This window comes from Pristiophorus japonicus, chromosome 9 (assembly GCF_044704955.1).
Source record: "Pristiophorus japonicus isolate sPriJap1 chromosome 9, sPriJap1.hap1, whole genome shotgun sequence".
Taxonomy (NCBI): domain Eukaryota; kingdom Metazoa; phylum Chordata; class Chondrichthyes; family Pristiophoridae; genus Pristiophorus; species Pristiophorus japonicus.
The window spans coordinates 126,133,620-126,149,587 of NC_091985.1; the positions used below are offsets into that span (position 1 = coordinate 126,133,620).

General features: G+C 41.1%; 1 protein-coding gene across 5 annotated transcripts in view; it reads left to right on the plus strand.

Moving 5' to 3' along the window:
- kif16ba (kinesin family member 16Ba) overlaps positions 1–15,968 on the plus strand; it is a 306,911-nt gene that overhangs the window by 182,536 nt on the left and 108,407 nt on the right. For 4 of the 5 annotated variants that reach the window (XM_070889808.1, XM_070889811.1, XM_070889812.1 and 1 more), the window contains 4 exons: positions 5,894–5,976; positions 8,353–8,441; positions 11,853–11,885; positions 13,168–13,221. In XM_070889808.1, the coding sequence (XP_070745909.1) occupies positions 5,894–5,976; positions 8,353–8,441; positions 11,853–11,885; positions 13,168–13,221 (259 nt within the window). The remainder of the gene's footprint in view (positions 1–5,893; positions 5,977–8,352; positions 8,442–11,852; positions 11,886–13,167; positions 13,222–15,968) is intronic. The other variant, XM_070889810.1, reaches the window with a different exon arrangement.

The window sequence follows — 15,968 nt, forward strand, 5'->3', positions numbered from 1 at the left end:
GTTTGTGAGAACAATGAATTATGCACCTTTATGCAATCATGAAATGCTTCTTTTAGGGTTCTGTACTATTTCTTTCCAAAGAGATGAAGCTGCTTTTAGAGTTTCCTGCAGTTTACACCATAAAGCATCAAGATAAATGCACTGTACCAATGTGCTTCATAAAGGATGAGGCTACTGCAGATTCCTCTGCCTCCTGGCCTTTAGATATCATGCAAGAAAACTCTTACCCAAGACATTAGCCAGTCGGCCTACATTGGTACACATGAATACCAACTGCTGCAGACTTTCCGCTGTGGTATTCTCAAGGGAGCCAAATGAAGTTTTCACACCATCATGTGCTGAACCATCCTGTGGTCAAATGAGTCTTCATGGTGGTCTGCACCCCTGTTATTAGCCCCAAGTGTTGCAGGACTGACTCTGCATAACACCTCTCTAGCCGCTCTTCAGATTCCCATGGTTGCACCCTATCGCCAGTGAAGCTCATACTTTCATCATGATATTCCTATCCTTGGAGAGATGTTAAACAGTGACGGTGAGGATGACGAATGCAGGTCCTGAGATGATCTTCCCCATGTGCTGCTGTTGCTTTTTCTAACTTGTGCACCCTATACCTGCAAAGGCATCAGATGGCACGTAATGAGTGATTATGCACATATCACTACTACTTCTGACATGGTCGTGCTTGCCACTTTTAAACTTTTACCCACCGTAAAGGAGTGCTCTTATCACATGCCATAGTATTAAGCACACGTCATTGTATTTGGGGCAACCCTATTTGCACGATATCACCTTCCAACAGTATTTTGGGACAGGCACGTTCAACTAAACACCTTTGAGTCCCTATCCGTACTAGTTCTTACTGAACTGTTGAATGTAAGCTTCACCTAAGTGCCATAAGAAGGAACTGTGTATTACTAAAGATATGCACACGTTCATATTTTTATGTGCATGTATTTAGTACTTTTAAAGCTAAATTTAAACATGATAGTTGATCAGATTATAATGTTTAGATTTGTATTTGCAGCTGGGTACAGCAGCAGTATTGTCTACTCCACATCGTTTTTGGAAATTATGCTGATAAAGATGGAATGCTTACTGTAGACACATTGGCATATATGGCTTTACTCAACTTGTGCATTCTTTCTGTACTTTATGTGCTTCTGTTTGTGCTCTTCGTTAGGCCATTAAACTTCATACTGACCTTTTTCCTTGTTGAGGGGATTGTAGCCTTTGAGTGCACCTTCTCCATGATGTCTTTCCACATGTTTGTCTGTGGAACTTTGTGTTGTGACCCCTACTGAATCAGAGAAAATATGACTGTTGATCACTTATCTCCATTGAACTGAGAAATCTAGATACTGCATCCCAGACCCTCTGCTTAATGACAAGACTGTTGAGAGAAATGGTTGTTAGATGAGGATCTCTTGACATCCAAAAAGATTCAAAGGCACGTATTGTAGGCTGGAAGTGATATGTCTTTGCGACAAGAAAATCCAAGTCAGACATTCCAAATTTGATGTCTATGATTTTACCTTTCCTCAGCTCTCAAATTGCTGCCACCTAAATGCGTAATCAGCCTCAGTCAATCTTGATTAGAGTTTATGTAGCTGGTATTTCAGTCTACTATCTCTCTCTCTCTTAAGTCACACACAATTCTGACTAGTCTGATCTCTGAAGGCACAGTCTTCAAGCCTTAGTTTCAGCTTTTTAAGTAATGAGCACATAGTCAGTTTACTTTGACAATTTGGGAAGAAAATTGGACCATCCAAATGTTGTTTAGAGACCCTGTCAAAATTTTACATTTTCCAACCGCATCCCTTAGAATGCAGATTATATTATATCATTGTATTTGCATCCAATACACTAATGTATAATTTCAAGGAAATAGTCTTTATTCACAGTAATTAAATCAATTTCCCACAGCACCTTTCCATGCAAGTGCAGGAGATGCAACACCTGCCCTTTTACCTCCCTTCCCACTATCCAGGGCCCCAAATATTCCTTCCAGGTGAAACAGCGATTTACTTGTACTTCTTTCAATTAGGTATACTGTATTCACTGCTCACGGTGTGGTCTCCTCTACATTGGGGAGACCAAACGCAGATTGAGTGATCGCTTTATGGAACACCTCCGTTCAGTCCACAAGTGTGACCTGAGCTTCCAATCGCCTGTCACTTTTAATTCTCCGCTCCACTCCCACTCTGACCTCTCTGTCCTCAGTCTCCTACACTGTTCCAACGAAGCTCAAGGAACAGCACCTCACCTTTCATTTAAGCTCTTTACAGCCTTCTGGACTCAACATCAAGTTAAAAAATTTCAGAGCGTAACAGCTGCAAATCTTTGCCTCCCTTCCCGCACCCCTCAGAACCTGTTTTTTTTTTTTCTCCTTGTCTCTAATGGCAGTTGGTTATAATCACACCAGTCACACTCTTATCTCGACTAATGTTTTTCTAACTCCTGGCATTACCATTTGAATTTGGGTCATAATCTCTCTGGTCTTCCAACCTATCACAGACCTTCCATTTTGTTTTTTCTTCCTCTTCCCCTTTCAGTGCTTGTTAAGAATCTGTTCTTTTCGAACACTCTCCAGTTCTGACGAAGAGTCATCGACCCGAAACGTTAACTTTGCTTCCTCTCTGCAGATGCTGCCCGACCTGCTGAGATTTCCAGCATTTTCTGTTTTTATTCCAGATTTCAGTATCCATAGTATTTTGCTTTTTTGTTTATATCAATTTCTATGCAATCTTGTTGCTAAATTTTGTTGTGGAACATATTATGCCACTAACTGGCAGATCAACAATTAATCGAAGTCCATTCGTCCAGAACTAATGCAGATGCAGGGCATAGCTTTGATGTCTTTACTGAACTCTACCAGTGGCTTTTTTGGGAGCTGGTAAAAAATATGTACTAGTGAGGGGAGAGGGGAAGGGGGAGAGGGGAAGGGGATAGAGGGGGAGAGGAGGAGGAGGGAGGGGGAGAGGAGGAGGAGGGGGGAGGGGGAGGGAGAGAGAGGGGGGGAAGAGGAGGAGGAGGAGGCACCCGTTCTTCCCGCGAGTGGGGGGGGGAGGAGGCGCCCGTTCTTCCCGCAGGGGAGGGGGGAAGGAGATAGTGAGAAGGCTGCAAGTGCTGATGTGCTGATGGCAATGTGCTTTTATTAAAAAATGTTCAAACATTAAACAGCTACAAAAAACTACAAAAATGGCCGAGTGCCAATGTTTCCTTCACACTGCGCGTGCGCGAACGCTCCAACGTGCACGCGCAGCGTTGCCGGCAGGAAAAATACTAATTTAAATAGTACCCGCCCCCTCCCACTTACAAAATCGGCGCGAGTGTAGGCTCCGCCCCCCTGGGCGCCGCGCCAGGCAGACAACGAGCTGCAGAACACTCCAGAATCGCGAGTTTTTTTTTAGGCGCCGTTTTAGGCGTGAAAAACGGGCGCCCAGCTCGGAGGGGCGCCCGTTTTTTATCGTGTGGAAACTTGGGCCCTAAAAATGTAATTTAAAAAAAATGTTTGTGGTACATGTATATTTATTTGTTGACCTTGTCTAAACAGCTACACACTTGTCAGATCTGCCCGTTCCAGAGCTGACCGAGGAGCGGAACTTTTGTGTTTCAGGGTCAAACCTTTAAAATACCTTGGGGAAGTGAGTTAACATCTTTTAAAATCAAGCCATAATTGACTACAATTTGTCAATATGATCAAGTTTATCCTTAATGTTATGTTAGCTCTGCTGGATACATAGTTTTTTAATTCCTGCCATCAATAGTCTGAACTAGCATACTCATACTGACATAGATTAAACACATTGCAGACACATGAAAATAGTTCTTCATTACCAAGTCAATGGATTTCTTTTGTCTAATTTCATTGCTGCATTAATTGGGGGAAGGTTAATCCAGTAAGGTTAAATTTTTTTTTCCCTCCCAGGAACCTTTAGGTTCTTTCATGATCCCATGAGCATGGTGTAATCCAGAAGATTGATAACATAATACATTTCTATATCTCAAGAACAGATTGCCTCCTTAAGTATTACACTTAACAGAATTGATGGGAGTTCTATTCAATATTTGCATAGCCAGAATGTACTGATAAAATCTGAGGTTTTCTGACTTAATTGGCAAATGTTGTGAATAAAATGGAGAGCTTCAAGTACACTTTTTTTTTTTAAACAAGGATTCTGCATTATAGACCAGTTTAAAAATATTGGGAAGAAAAGCTGCTTGTAGCAGTATTTTGAAACCTTTTCTATTCCTTCAACATGAATATTTTGTGTATCAAACTGTTTCCACAATTTTACTGACATATAATCCAAAATCTATTGTTGACATTTAAAGGATTTGAGATTAATTCCTAGTTTAAAAAAAACAACTACATGGTTGCAGTTACAAATTCATGTTGGTGTCCATTTTAGCATATTAGAATGTCTTAAGAATATGTAAAACATGGAGTACATGTGATAGTACAGTACTTGTATTACAAATTCTGCATACAAAGCTACACATTCTTTCCTAATAAATCTGTTCCTTGTTAAAACAAAAGCACAGAGTGGCTAATTGCAGTCTGCTGATTTTTATCCTTTCATTTAAGAAGTAATGGATGCCACTGTATAAGTGGCTGGGGAATTGAAGATCGGCAGGTTGATTTTGAATGTCCGTGTTCTCGGGTTGAAATATTTACTCTCCTGAAAACTGTTAACTTCCCTTTACACTACTTGTGGAAATGTGTTGTTCAATCATACCTTTCTGAAACGAAGCGCAAATTCTGTGTTTTTGTGTAAAAGCACCATTTGATTTTGTTGGTACTTTGTCATGACCAAGATAACTGTAATCACTTGGGGCTCAATTTTGGTCCATCCTTTTTTTGGGGCACTTACCGGAGATGCGCCGCTTTTCTCCATTGATAAGTGCACCGAAAAAATTACTCCCCACTTTGGCCGCTGTCCGGCCTCTCCTCGGTCGTCGCGCAGCGTGGCCAGTTGAGTCGGGGGCAGAGCCAGCCCAGTGCGATCGACCTCTGGTTTGAAATTTTATGCACTGTAGCTATTTTTTGAACTTTCTTAATGGCTTGTCATTTTCCTGGACTTTTGGATATTTTGAAAAAAATTATGTAAATATGTTTTGTCTCGTGAATAGTGATGACCATTTGTTAAGCCTATTCACCTGGTGCTATTGTGAAAGAAGAACATAAGTGACGGAGGAACACTGAGAGAATATCTTATTTATTGAAGTCGACTTATTTAGATAATATGGGCTCAATTTTGGTCCAGTATGATCATTGTAAACAAATAGTTGTTTAAATTAGTTGAGAGATTGGGGCAATTTCATTCAACTATCTCTTACTACTTTTATTTCTGTAGTTTAAGCTTTCATGAATGCTTCTGTTGTATAGTAAATTAACTTTGCAAAGTTTGTCATATGATGTCTTGTATAGCTGTTTGATCCTATTCACATTCTTTAGTCAAGTCATTAAATTCTGCTGGCCTCCGATGTGCCTACCTGCGCTGATTTCTTAACTCTCCGCAAGGGTTTTCTGAAGTGGCCATATACGCTGGCCTAAGTAGATTTGGAGTAACTATTAGCTGGCCAAAGTGGACTAAATGGCCAAAACTGGCGTAGGTGGCTAGTAACGCCCCCCTTTGAGGAAAAAAAACGAAACACAAAAAATCCTAACTAACTCACTTACACTGGCGTAAATTGAATGTGCAAAATGGAGATTTTTAAGATACTCCAGAAAAATCAAGTTGCTCCAAAAAAAACGGAGCAACTCCTGGCTAAAATTGAGCCCTTAGTAAGTGCACTTCACTAAGCTACATTCACTGGCAGACTATCTAGAAGTATTTTGGTAAATCTTAGGAAATGGAAGAATTCAACTTTTCTTTCCCCTCCCTTAAAGGAGCTGTCATACTGCTGGGGAGAACCAACATGTTCAGGTTTAATCATCCTAAAGAAGCCGCTAAACTCCGAGAAAAAAGGAAGGTATGTCAAGTAGTTTGGATCTTGACCAAATGTTACATGAATTCCCAAAAGTAAATGTTTAATTAGTAAAGAACAAGATAATTTTTAAACTAATCCTATATTTTTCAGGGTTTTTTTTGTACAGTGTAAATAATGTAGAAGAACTGCCACATTGCTACACTGCATTATTATTGTCCTCTTGGCTAGAGGACATGAGTTTGAATTTAAGCCACAACTGATATTTACACTCAAGTAGTTTTACTCCCACAGGTTGAGTCTTAACTGAGGTATTAGGAAGTGGATAGGAAGGATGATGATTTGAATGAAAAATAGATGTTTCATTTGCATCACACAAGCATGCCCTGGAAAAATTAACCAAAGGGTGGTATTGATGGAATTCATCAAGGTGACCATAACGAGCAACATCTTGACCTGGTGACTGAGGATAGATTTTTAAAATCATGAACATAACGAGGTGTTTTAATGGAAAGCATCAGAATCATAGCTGGAATTACTTTGCAATTAAAAATACAAATGTGCATGGTTTAACAGTAATGGCAAAGGTGAAACTCCACTGATGACGTCCTCATGCGAGTTGTGCTGCACGTGGATGACTGGATTGTATTCTGCTGTCTCCTCAAGGATTTTTCACTAAATCCATCAGTGTGCCTCATGGCAGCCAACTAATGGTGGCATTGGTGGTGACCTGTTTACCTCCAAATGACAGAAGCATCTAAGCTGAAAGGGATCTGCAAGAGGAAAAAGCAGGTTTATGTCCTTACTGCGTGATAATATACCTCCAAAAATATTACCGGCTACATTCTGATGCAGTGAGGAAATTAAATACAAAACCAGTTTCACCATAATAAGAACATAAGAAATAGGAGCAGGAGTAGACCATTTTTCTCCCTCGAGCCTGCTCCTCCATTTAATAAGATCATGGCTGATCTGATCTTGGGCTCAACTCCACTTTCCCACCTGCTCCCCATATCTCTTCACTCCCTTATCATTCAAAAATCTGTCTAACTCCACCTTAAATATATTCAATGACCCAACCTCCACAGCTCTTGGGGGCAGACAATTCCACAGATTTGCGACCCTTAGAAAAAATTCCTCCTCATCTCGGTTCTAAATGGGCGACCCCTTATTCTGAAAGTATGCACCCTAGTTCTAGATTCCGCCACGAGGGGAAACATCCTCTCTGCATCTACCTTGTTGAGCCCCTCAGTATCTTTTATGTTTCGATAAGATCACCTCTCATTCTTCTAAATTCCAATGAGTATAGGCCCAACCTGCTCAACCATTCTTAATAAGTCAACCCTTCATCTCCGGAATCAACTTTAGTGAACCTTCTCTGAACAACCTCCAATGCAAGTTAAATAAGGAGACCAAAACTGCATGCAGTACTCTAGGTGTGGCTTCACCAATACCCTGTACAGTTGTAGCAGTTCTCTGCTTTTATACTCCATCCCCCTTGCAATAAAGGCCAACATTCCATTTGCCTTGCTGATTACTTGCTGTACCTGCGTACTAACCTTTTGTGTTTCATGCACAAGGACCCCCAGGTCTCTTTCCACTGCAGCATTTTGTAATCTCGTTCCATTTAAATAATAATTTGCTTTTTTGTTTTTCCTGCCAAAGTGGATAACTTCACACTTTCCCACATTATACTCCATCTTCCAAATGTTTGCCCACTCACTTAGCCTGTCAATTTCCATTTGCAGATTCTTTGTGTCCAACTCACAACTTGCTTTCCCACCCATCTTTGTCTCATCAGCAAACTTGGCTACATTGCACACTCTGTCCCTTCATCAAAGTCATTAATATAGTTGAGGCCCCAACACCGATCACTGTGGCACCCCACTAGTTATTGTTTGACAACCGGAAAATGACCCATTATCCCGACTTTCTGTTAGTTAACCAATCCTCTATCCATGCTAATATATTACCCCCGATCCTGTGAGCTCTTGTGCAGTAACCTTTTATGTGGCACCTTATCGAATGCTTTCTGGAAATCGAAATACACCACAATCCACTGGTTCTCACTTATCCACCCTGCTCGTTATATTCTCAAAGAACTCCAGCAAATTTGTCAGACATTATTTCCCTTTCATAAAACCATGCTGACTCTGCTTAACTGTGTAATGCTTTTCCAAATGTCCTGCTACTGCTTCCTTAATAATGGACTCCAGCATTTTCCCAACAACAGATGTTAGGCTAACTGGTCAATAACAGAATCCTCTATCCAAGTGGACATAATTTTTAACATTTGAAAGATACATCTTGTATTGTAGATTTCTGATGATTTTGATTTGCAATTTACATGTTAAGTAAAATATCACTAATTTTATCCGTCTGCACTTCTTGATAAGTTTTATCTGTTGTACACTTTTGCAGAGTGGACTGCTGACTACCTTTAGTTTGTCTATGACAGACCTTTCTAAGTCCTGTGAAAATCTTTCAGCCGTCATGCTTTACAACCCAGGGTAAGTGAAAGTGGTGACTATGATCTATTAACATAAGTGCAGTTTACTGAACATTTTTACTTTGTTACTATGAATAGATTTAAAACAGATTTAAAACAGCACTGTAGAGTTTTTCCAATTGATTTGGGGTTAAAACTTTGGTTTAAAAAAAAAACACAAACCGGTTACCTTAGTCATTAGGAATCACTCTTTATTCTGTGGGATTTGCTCAAGATTTTCAAAGTATATTGTTCTATAACTATGTGTTTGTATGAGAGAGTAGTTTGGGGTAATGCGTCTTCAGAAGGGAATTGGGACAAAATGGACAGGATTCAAAATGAAGGAATGTATCTTAACGATGCTCACTAAAATCGGCTGTATGTTTAAAAGAAGGGAAAAATATAGATTAATAGTCATTTTGATGCATTTGTGAATTGTTTGAAAAAGCAACAGACCCGATGGGCCGAATGTCCACCTGTGCTGTGCTATTCTATGATTCTATATACAATATATTATTTTAACCTGTGCAACGCTCTGATTTACATGGATTGATGCACATGTAAAGTTGATACCAAAGTTTTCCAAATATTTAGTCTTGCCTCCACATTGGAAGAGCTTGATTGTAGTTTAGAAGTGTGTATATTCATCCTTTTTGCAATATTAGGAGCTATCTCAATCTGTTATGAAGAGAAGCACTAAAATTAAAACATTGGAAAATGAGGGACTATTCAAATAGGATTTCCCATTATTTGTGTTGGTATTTATTGAGGGTCTTAAATATGTATTAGAACCAACTTTCTGTTTTTATTAATTGCCCCTCTTTTCCTCCCCAACACGCGCACACTATTTTCCAGCAAGGGAGCAGGCAGTATTTTAAATTATGGAATTTTCTACTCTGGTTCTGTAGTTCAGCTGACGGGAAGCTCAACTTCAGTGGATGAGACAGATTTTCTGACAATTTATTTATTTGTCACATGTCATGTCAAATCATACCTTGCCGGTTTCTTAAAAATTAACAAAAGTTGACAGGTTTTGCTGTTGGAATTCAACATCTTTCAACAACAATAAGTATGCATTGCAATCATTATATTATAACTTTAATTCCCAGATGAAAGATTTTAATAATCACCTCTAATTCAGAAGGTTGGTGGGTTCAAGTCCCACTCCAGAGACTTGAGCACAAAAATCTAGGCTGACACTCCAGTGCAGTACTGAGGGAGTGATGCGCTGTTGGAGGTGCCGTCTTTCGGGTGAGATGTTAAACCGAGGCCCTATTTGGTTTCTCAGATAAAAGATCCCATGGGACTATTTTGAAAAAGTACAAGGGAGTTATCCCCGGTGTCCTAGCCAATATTTATATCTCAATCGACAGCACTAAAACCAATGATCTGGTCATGATCACATTGCTATTTGTGGGAGCTTGCTGTGCGCAAATTAGCTGCATTGCAACAGTGACCACATTTCAAAAGTACTTCATTGGCTGTAAAGTGCTTTGAAACGTCTGGTGGTTGTGAAATGCACTATATTTCTTTAATGTCAAAATGTCTGTGCATATATGTGTGTTATTTATTTTGGCAAATTGTTTTAAATTTGGAGAACTTTTTGGTTTGTTTACCACTTTTGTTTTCTCATACAATAAATTTCTCAGTTTTACACTTTGTGGGGAAAAGAACTTCCTGATGAGCAATACTAGATTTTATTGTTTTTTGCTTTGCACGCATTTTAAAGCTACAATATAGAGAGATCTTCAGGTTTTTTTTCTCCATACTTATTTACAACATTTATATAGCGCTATTAATGTAGTAAAACATCCAAAGGCGTTTTACAAGAGCGTTATCTAATAAAATTTGACACCGAACCACATACGATATTAGGGCAGATGACTAAAAATTTGGTCAAAGAGATAGATTTAAAGGAGTGATGTGAAGGAAGAGAGAGTGACGTAGAGGTTTAAGGAGGAAATTGCAGAGCTAAGGGCCAAAACAGCTGAAGGCACGGCTGCTAATGGCGGAGTGAAAGAAATCGGAGATGCACAAGAGGTCAGAATTGGGAGAGTGCAGACATCTCTGAGGGTTGTAGGGCTGGAGGTGGTTAGAGATAGAGAGGAGTGAGGCCAATGGAGCAATTTGAACACAAGGATAAAAATGTTAAAATAGAGGGGTTGCTGGACAGGGAGCCAATGCAGGTCAGCAAGAACAGGAGTGATGGGTGAGCGGGACCTGATGCGAGTTAGGATACAAACAACACAATTTTGGATGAGCTCAAGTTTATGGAATATGGTAAGTGGGAGGCGAGCTCGGAGAGCATTGACAGGAGTCCGGAGGTTTCAGCTGCAGATGGGATGAGGCAGGAGTGGAGACGGGCAAAGTTGTGGGGGTTGAAATATATGGTGAAGAAGAGTATATGGGGCCGGAAGCTCAGCTCAGGGTCAAATAGGATGCCGAGGTTGTGAACAGTCGAATTCAGCCTCAAGACAGTGGCCAAGGAGGGGGATGGAGTTTGTGCCGGGGTCCAAAGAAAATGGCCCAGAATTTGCTGGAGATGGACAAAAGAAAAAAAAGCTCATATCTGGATGATGGCCAAAATAAGCATGTGAATGGACACAGAGGGAATTGAGGTTACATAGAAATGGCACTGATTGAGAGGCATGTCCTGGTCATAATATGAATGTTCAAAGTTAAAGCCTCAGTTCCAGTGGTTGATATCCTGTATCGGTGGATCAGAGTTCGTTCTGCTTTTCTAATAACCCTCAAAATCCAATATTCAAACCGTAACATGCTATTGTTCACAAAATGTACTTTTTAACCATTTATTTTCCATTATAGAGATTGGGTTAATATTAATTGCAGTGTTTTGCTTAATTATATATTTTTGTTACTTTGGCAAAAAGAGTCCTTGGGGACAAAATTGCCCTGTTCTATGTCTCCCGGCACGCAAAACTGTTTTCGCCGTTGGGGGGGGGGGGGGGGCGCTACCGGCTCCCGTAAAATTGCGCGGGAGTTAGCGGAGGCGCGAACATGGTAGCACCGCGGCCTGCTAGTAGTGCCCCAGGCCACCGCACCTCAGCCGATGACATCATCGCCGTGCGCAGCGAGCCCTTTGCAGTGGAAATTGTCTGCTGCCCCGTGAGGCCGATCCCACCCGTGTCGCACCCCGGACACCACCCCAACAGGAAGTGGAGTGCGCGACATTGCAGTCCACTTCCTGAGAGAGGCAGTAACCTGAATTTTGCGGCCGGGGCAGAACTTCCACGCCGGGTGCAGGAAGGCTCGCCCTAACTTAGTTACTGCCCCCAAACAGGCATAACCCAATTTCGCCCCCTTTATGTTCAGTTGGCTTCCAGCTATGCGGTGTTGTTCTACAAATAGAATTAGATTAATGTTATCTCTTCTTAATTGATCTTTTTTGCTTTCACTACACTTCCCATAACAGTCTTTTCACTATAAGGGGACCCATTTGCCTAAGGTAGTGAAACTCCATTTATATTTATTGATTGTGATGTCTGCATGAAATTAGTTTACTAAAAATATACCAGGCATGTTTTGCAAATTTCTTTCCCTTATGCTGTCAAATGCACTAATTTGGATGTGAAATATAGTTCGCACCTGGAATTATTCAAACAGCGTTGGAACACCACTTGGAGTGTACTGCCTTTAAATAGTATTTTAACAAACAAGTTGCATTTCTCCTCTTGTAAGAACAAAACATTTCAGGGTGCTTTACAAGGAGAGGGCAGACAGATGCTGGGGAGGAAACAAAGGAATGGGGGCACAGTGAAGAACTAAAGGCACAATCAAAGACATGGATTTTAAGGCGAGGTAGGAAGGTGAAATAGATTTGGAAAAGAGTATTGAAGGGCATGAGAGTAGTGGCTGAAAATTCGGCCTCCAGTGGTGTAGTTGAGTGGGCAATTAGTAGTCTGGAGTTAAAAGGCAGGAGGGTGTGAGCTTCCAAAAGTAGATAGATAAAATGTCCTCAATAGGGTGGGGCAAGACTGGAGGGATTTGAAAATGAGGTCAAAAATTTTGAAGCTGATCTGCTTGGGCACAGGGAGCTAGTGGAGCTCAGTGAGAATCATCATGTGATTGTTCAATGGAGCTTTGTGCCAAAGAAGACTTAGGCCAAAGATCTATGGATTCGCCTGAATTTGTGAAAGGTGGACATGCGATCCCCAATTGAAAAAGATTAATTGTTGAGATAATAAAAGCAAGGATCAGGGTTTCAGCAGTGAAAGAAGTACGGTAAGGGTATAAACGAGCAGTATTCCAGAGGTGGAAAAAGGCAGTCTTGGTGATAAACTGGATATGGGATAGGAAATGCAGCTCATAGTCAAAGAGAACACCAAGGTTGTACACCTACAAGGCTCAGGAATGCAAGTGAGCCGAATAAGATCAATCTATTTTGCAAACATGGAGCTGTCGGAAGTTTTAACTGTACCAGGACTTGATGTCAGATAAAGCAATAGCTCCAGAATCGGTAGTGGTGATGGAGAAATAAAGTAGTGTCATCAGTGTACATCTGAAACTGATCCTGTGCTTGCAAATAATGTCAATGGGTTGCATATTTTCTATTACTTAAGAAAGTATAATTTTATTGTCAGTGGTGATGTGACAAAATGTAAAAGCAAATGATGTATGTAGATTTTTCAACATCTGAACAAAATATTCTGTACTTATTAATCCTTTATATGGATGTAAATGTATTAATATATTTGAATAACTAGTTAATGTTTGTGAAATTTTGCTAGACTTGAGTTTGAGAGACAACAACGGGAAGAACTGGAAAAACTCGAAAATAAGAGGTAAGGACCAAGAAGCAAAATACAATGTTATTATTTGGGGGGCTGGCATACTTTTTTATGGTTAGGCTAATATTCTAATCACATGTTGATTTCTCAGCCATCTGTTCTTTCAATTCATAACACATGTTTACAATTTGTTCCATAGCTACATGGTTTTGTAGAATTATCTGATATTAAAAAGGACTAAAGATTCAAATTGTATTATATTGCATGTTAATGCATTCTTCACTACAGCTCAAGTTTCCATGAAGTGTTGTCAAAATATTGAACTATTTTACCCGAAACTGTAGTTGTTGGTAAACTACTAGAGACTATAATACAGGATGAAACTAATTTTATTTATTCTTAGCATATGGGAGATGCTGGCACGGTCTTGTTTATTGCCTATTCCTAATTGCTCTGAGAAAGTGGAGATGGACTAGCTTCTAGTGATTGTGGCTCCCTAAACCACTTCAGTCAATCACATAGGCTGGAATTTTCCCTTAAAAAAAAAAATGGATGGGTTTGGCATGTGGGGCCAGTTAAATTATTAAAACTGTGAATCCTGACCTGATCCCACCTCCAACCTGCCCAATTCCAGTTTTCCCGGGGACAGAATGGGGATCGGGCAGCCAGGGGGCATTACCGTAATTTAAATATTGTAATGAGGCTGGAAGTCTCTCTTTTCCTCTCCATTTTGAATTTAACTGCCTGTGGACGGATTTCACGCAATTCGTGAAACCTGTTAGTTAAACAGAGGCGGAGTCTGCTGCATCCAGGAGGTCATTGGATTTCTACCTACCTCCTGGATTTAGGGTCCCTGCCTAGCCCACCCCCGCGATCGAAAACCCTCCCACGAGGCATCTGATCGCATTCCCAGGCCTCTCACCCCAATGATGATGAGGCCGGCCCCGATGATCTCTTTACCCCCCTCCCCCCCCCCCAGCACAGTTCCAGCTTGCCTACTGAACCCCACTTGCCTGCTGATCCCTGACCATTCCCCCCCCGGGATCCCTCCCCCAGACCTACCCCTCGCAACTAAGCCCAACCTGCCCCCAGCAAGCCAGCCTCTCAAGCTGGCTGGCTGCAGGCGGGAGACCGAGGCCCCACGTTCAAATTAGACCCTTCCGGTAAAATCGGCACGGCCTGCGGGAAAACCCGACCTCCCGGATTTCCCCACCTGCCTTGGTGTCGTCCCCGCTCCTGAACCACTTCCCTGAACATTACGGCCATAGTGTCTGACTGGAGTCATATTGGTACATAAAAAGGACAAGAGTGGCTAAAGTAAATGTTGGCCCCTTAGAGGATGAGACTAGGGAATTAATAATGGAAAACAGGGAAATGACAGACGTTGAACAAATATTTTGTATCGGTCTTCACGGTAGAAGACTTTAAAAAGATCCCAATAGTGGATAATCAAGGGGCTATAGGGAGGGAGGAACTCAATACAATCACGATCACTAATGAAGTAGTACTCGGTAAAATAATGGGACTGAAGGCGGACAAGTCCCCTGGATCTGATGGCTTACATCTTAGGGTCTTAAAAGAAGTGGCTGCACAGATAGTGGTGCATTGGTTGTAATCTACCAACATTCCCTGTATTCTGGGGCGGTCCCAGTGGGTTGGAAAACCGCAAATGTAATGACCCTATTTTTTTTTTTAAAAAGGCAGATAAAAAGCAGGAAACTATAGACTAGTTAGCCTAATATCTGTCGAGAAAATCTAGAGTCCATTATTAAGGAAGCAGTAGCGGGACATTTGGAAAAGCATAATTCAATCGAGCAGCGCCAGTATGGTTTTATGAAAGGGAAATCATGTTTGACAAATTTGCTGGAGTTCTTTGAGGATGTAACGAGCAGGGTGGATAAGGGGGAACCAGTGGATGTGGTGTATTTGGATTTCTAGAAGGCATTCGATAAGGTGCCACATAAAAGGTTACTGCACAAGTTAAAAGTTCACTGGGTTGGGGGTAATATATTAGCATGGATAGAGGATTGGCTAACTAACAGGAAACAGAGAGTCGGGAAAAATGGGTCATTTTCTGGTTGGCAAACAGTGACTAGTGGGGTGCCGCAGGGATCGGTGCTGTGTCCTCAACTATTTACACTCTATTAATGACTTGGGTGAAGGGACCGACTGTAATGTAGCCAAGTTTGATGCTGATAGAAAGATGGGTGGGAAAGCAAATTGTGAGGAGGACACAGAAAATCTGCAGAGGGATATAGACAGGCTAAGTGAGTGGGCAAAAATCTGGCAGATGGAGTATAATGTGGGAAAGTGTGAGGTTATCCACTTTGGCAGAAAAAATAGAAAAGCAAATTACAATTTAAATGGAGAAAAATTGCAAAGTGCTGTAGTATAGAGGGACTCTGGGGGTCCTTGTGCATGAAACACAAATAGTTCGTATGCAGGTACAGCAAGCAATCAGGAAGGCAAATGAATGTTGGCCTTTATTGCAAGAGGGATAGAGTATAAAAGCAGAGAAGTCCTGCTACAACTGTACAAGGTATTGGTAAGGCCACACCTAGAATACTGCGTACAATTTTGGTCTCCGTATTTAAGAAAGGATATACTTGCATTGGAGGCTGTTCAGAGAAGGTTCACTAGGTTGATTCCTGAGATGAGGGGGTTGACTTATGAAGATAGGTTGAGTAGGTTGGGCCTATACACATTGAAGTTCAGAAGAATGAGAGGTGATCTTATCGAAACATATAAGATAATGAGGGTGCTCGACATGGTGGATGCAGAGAGGATATTTCCACTCATAG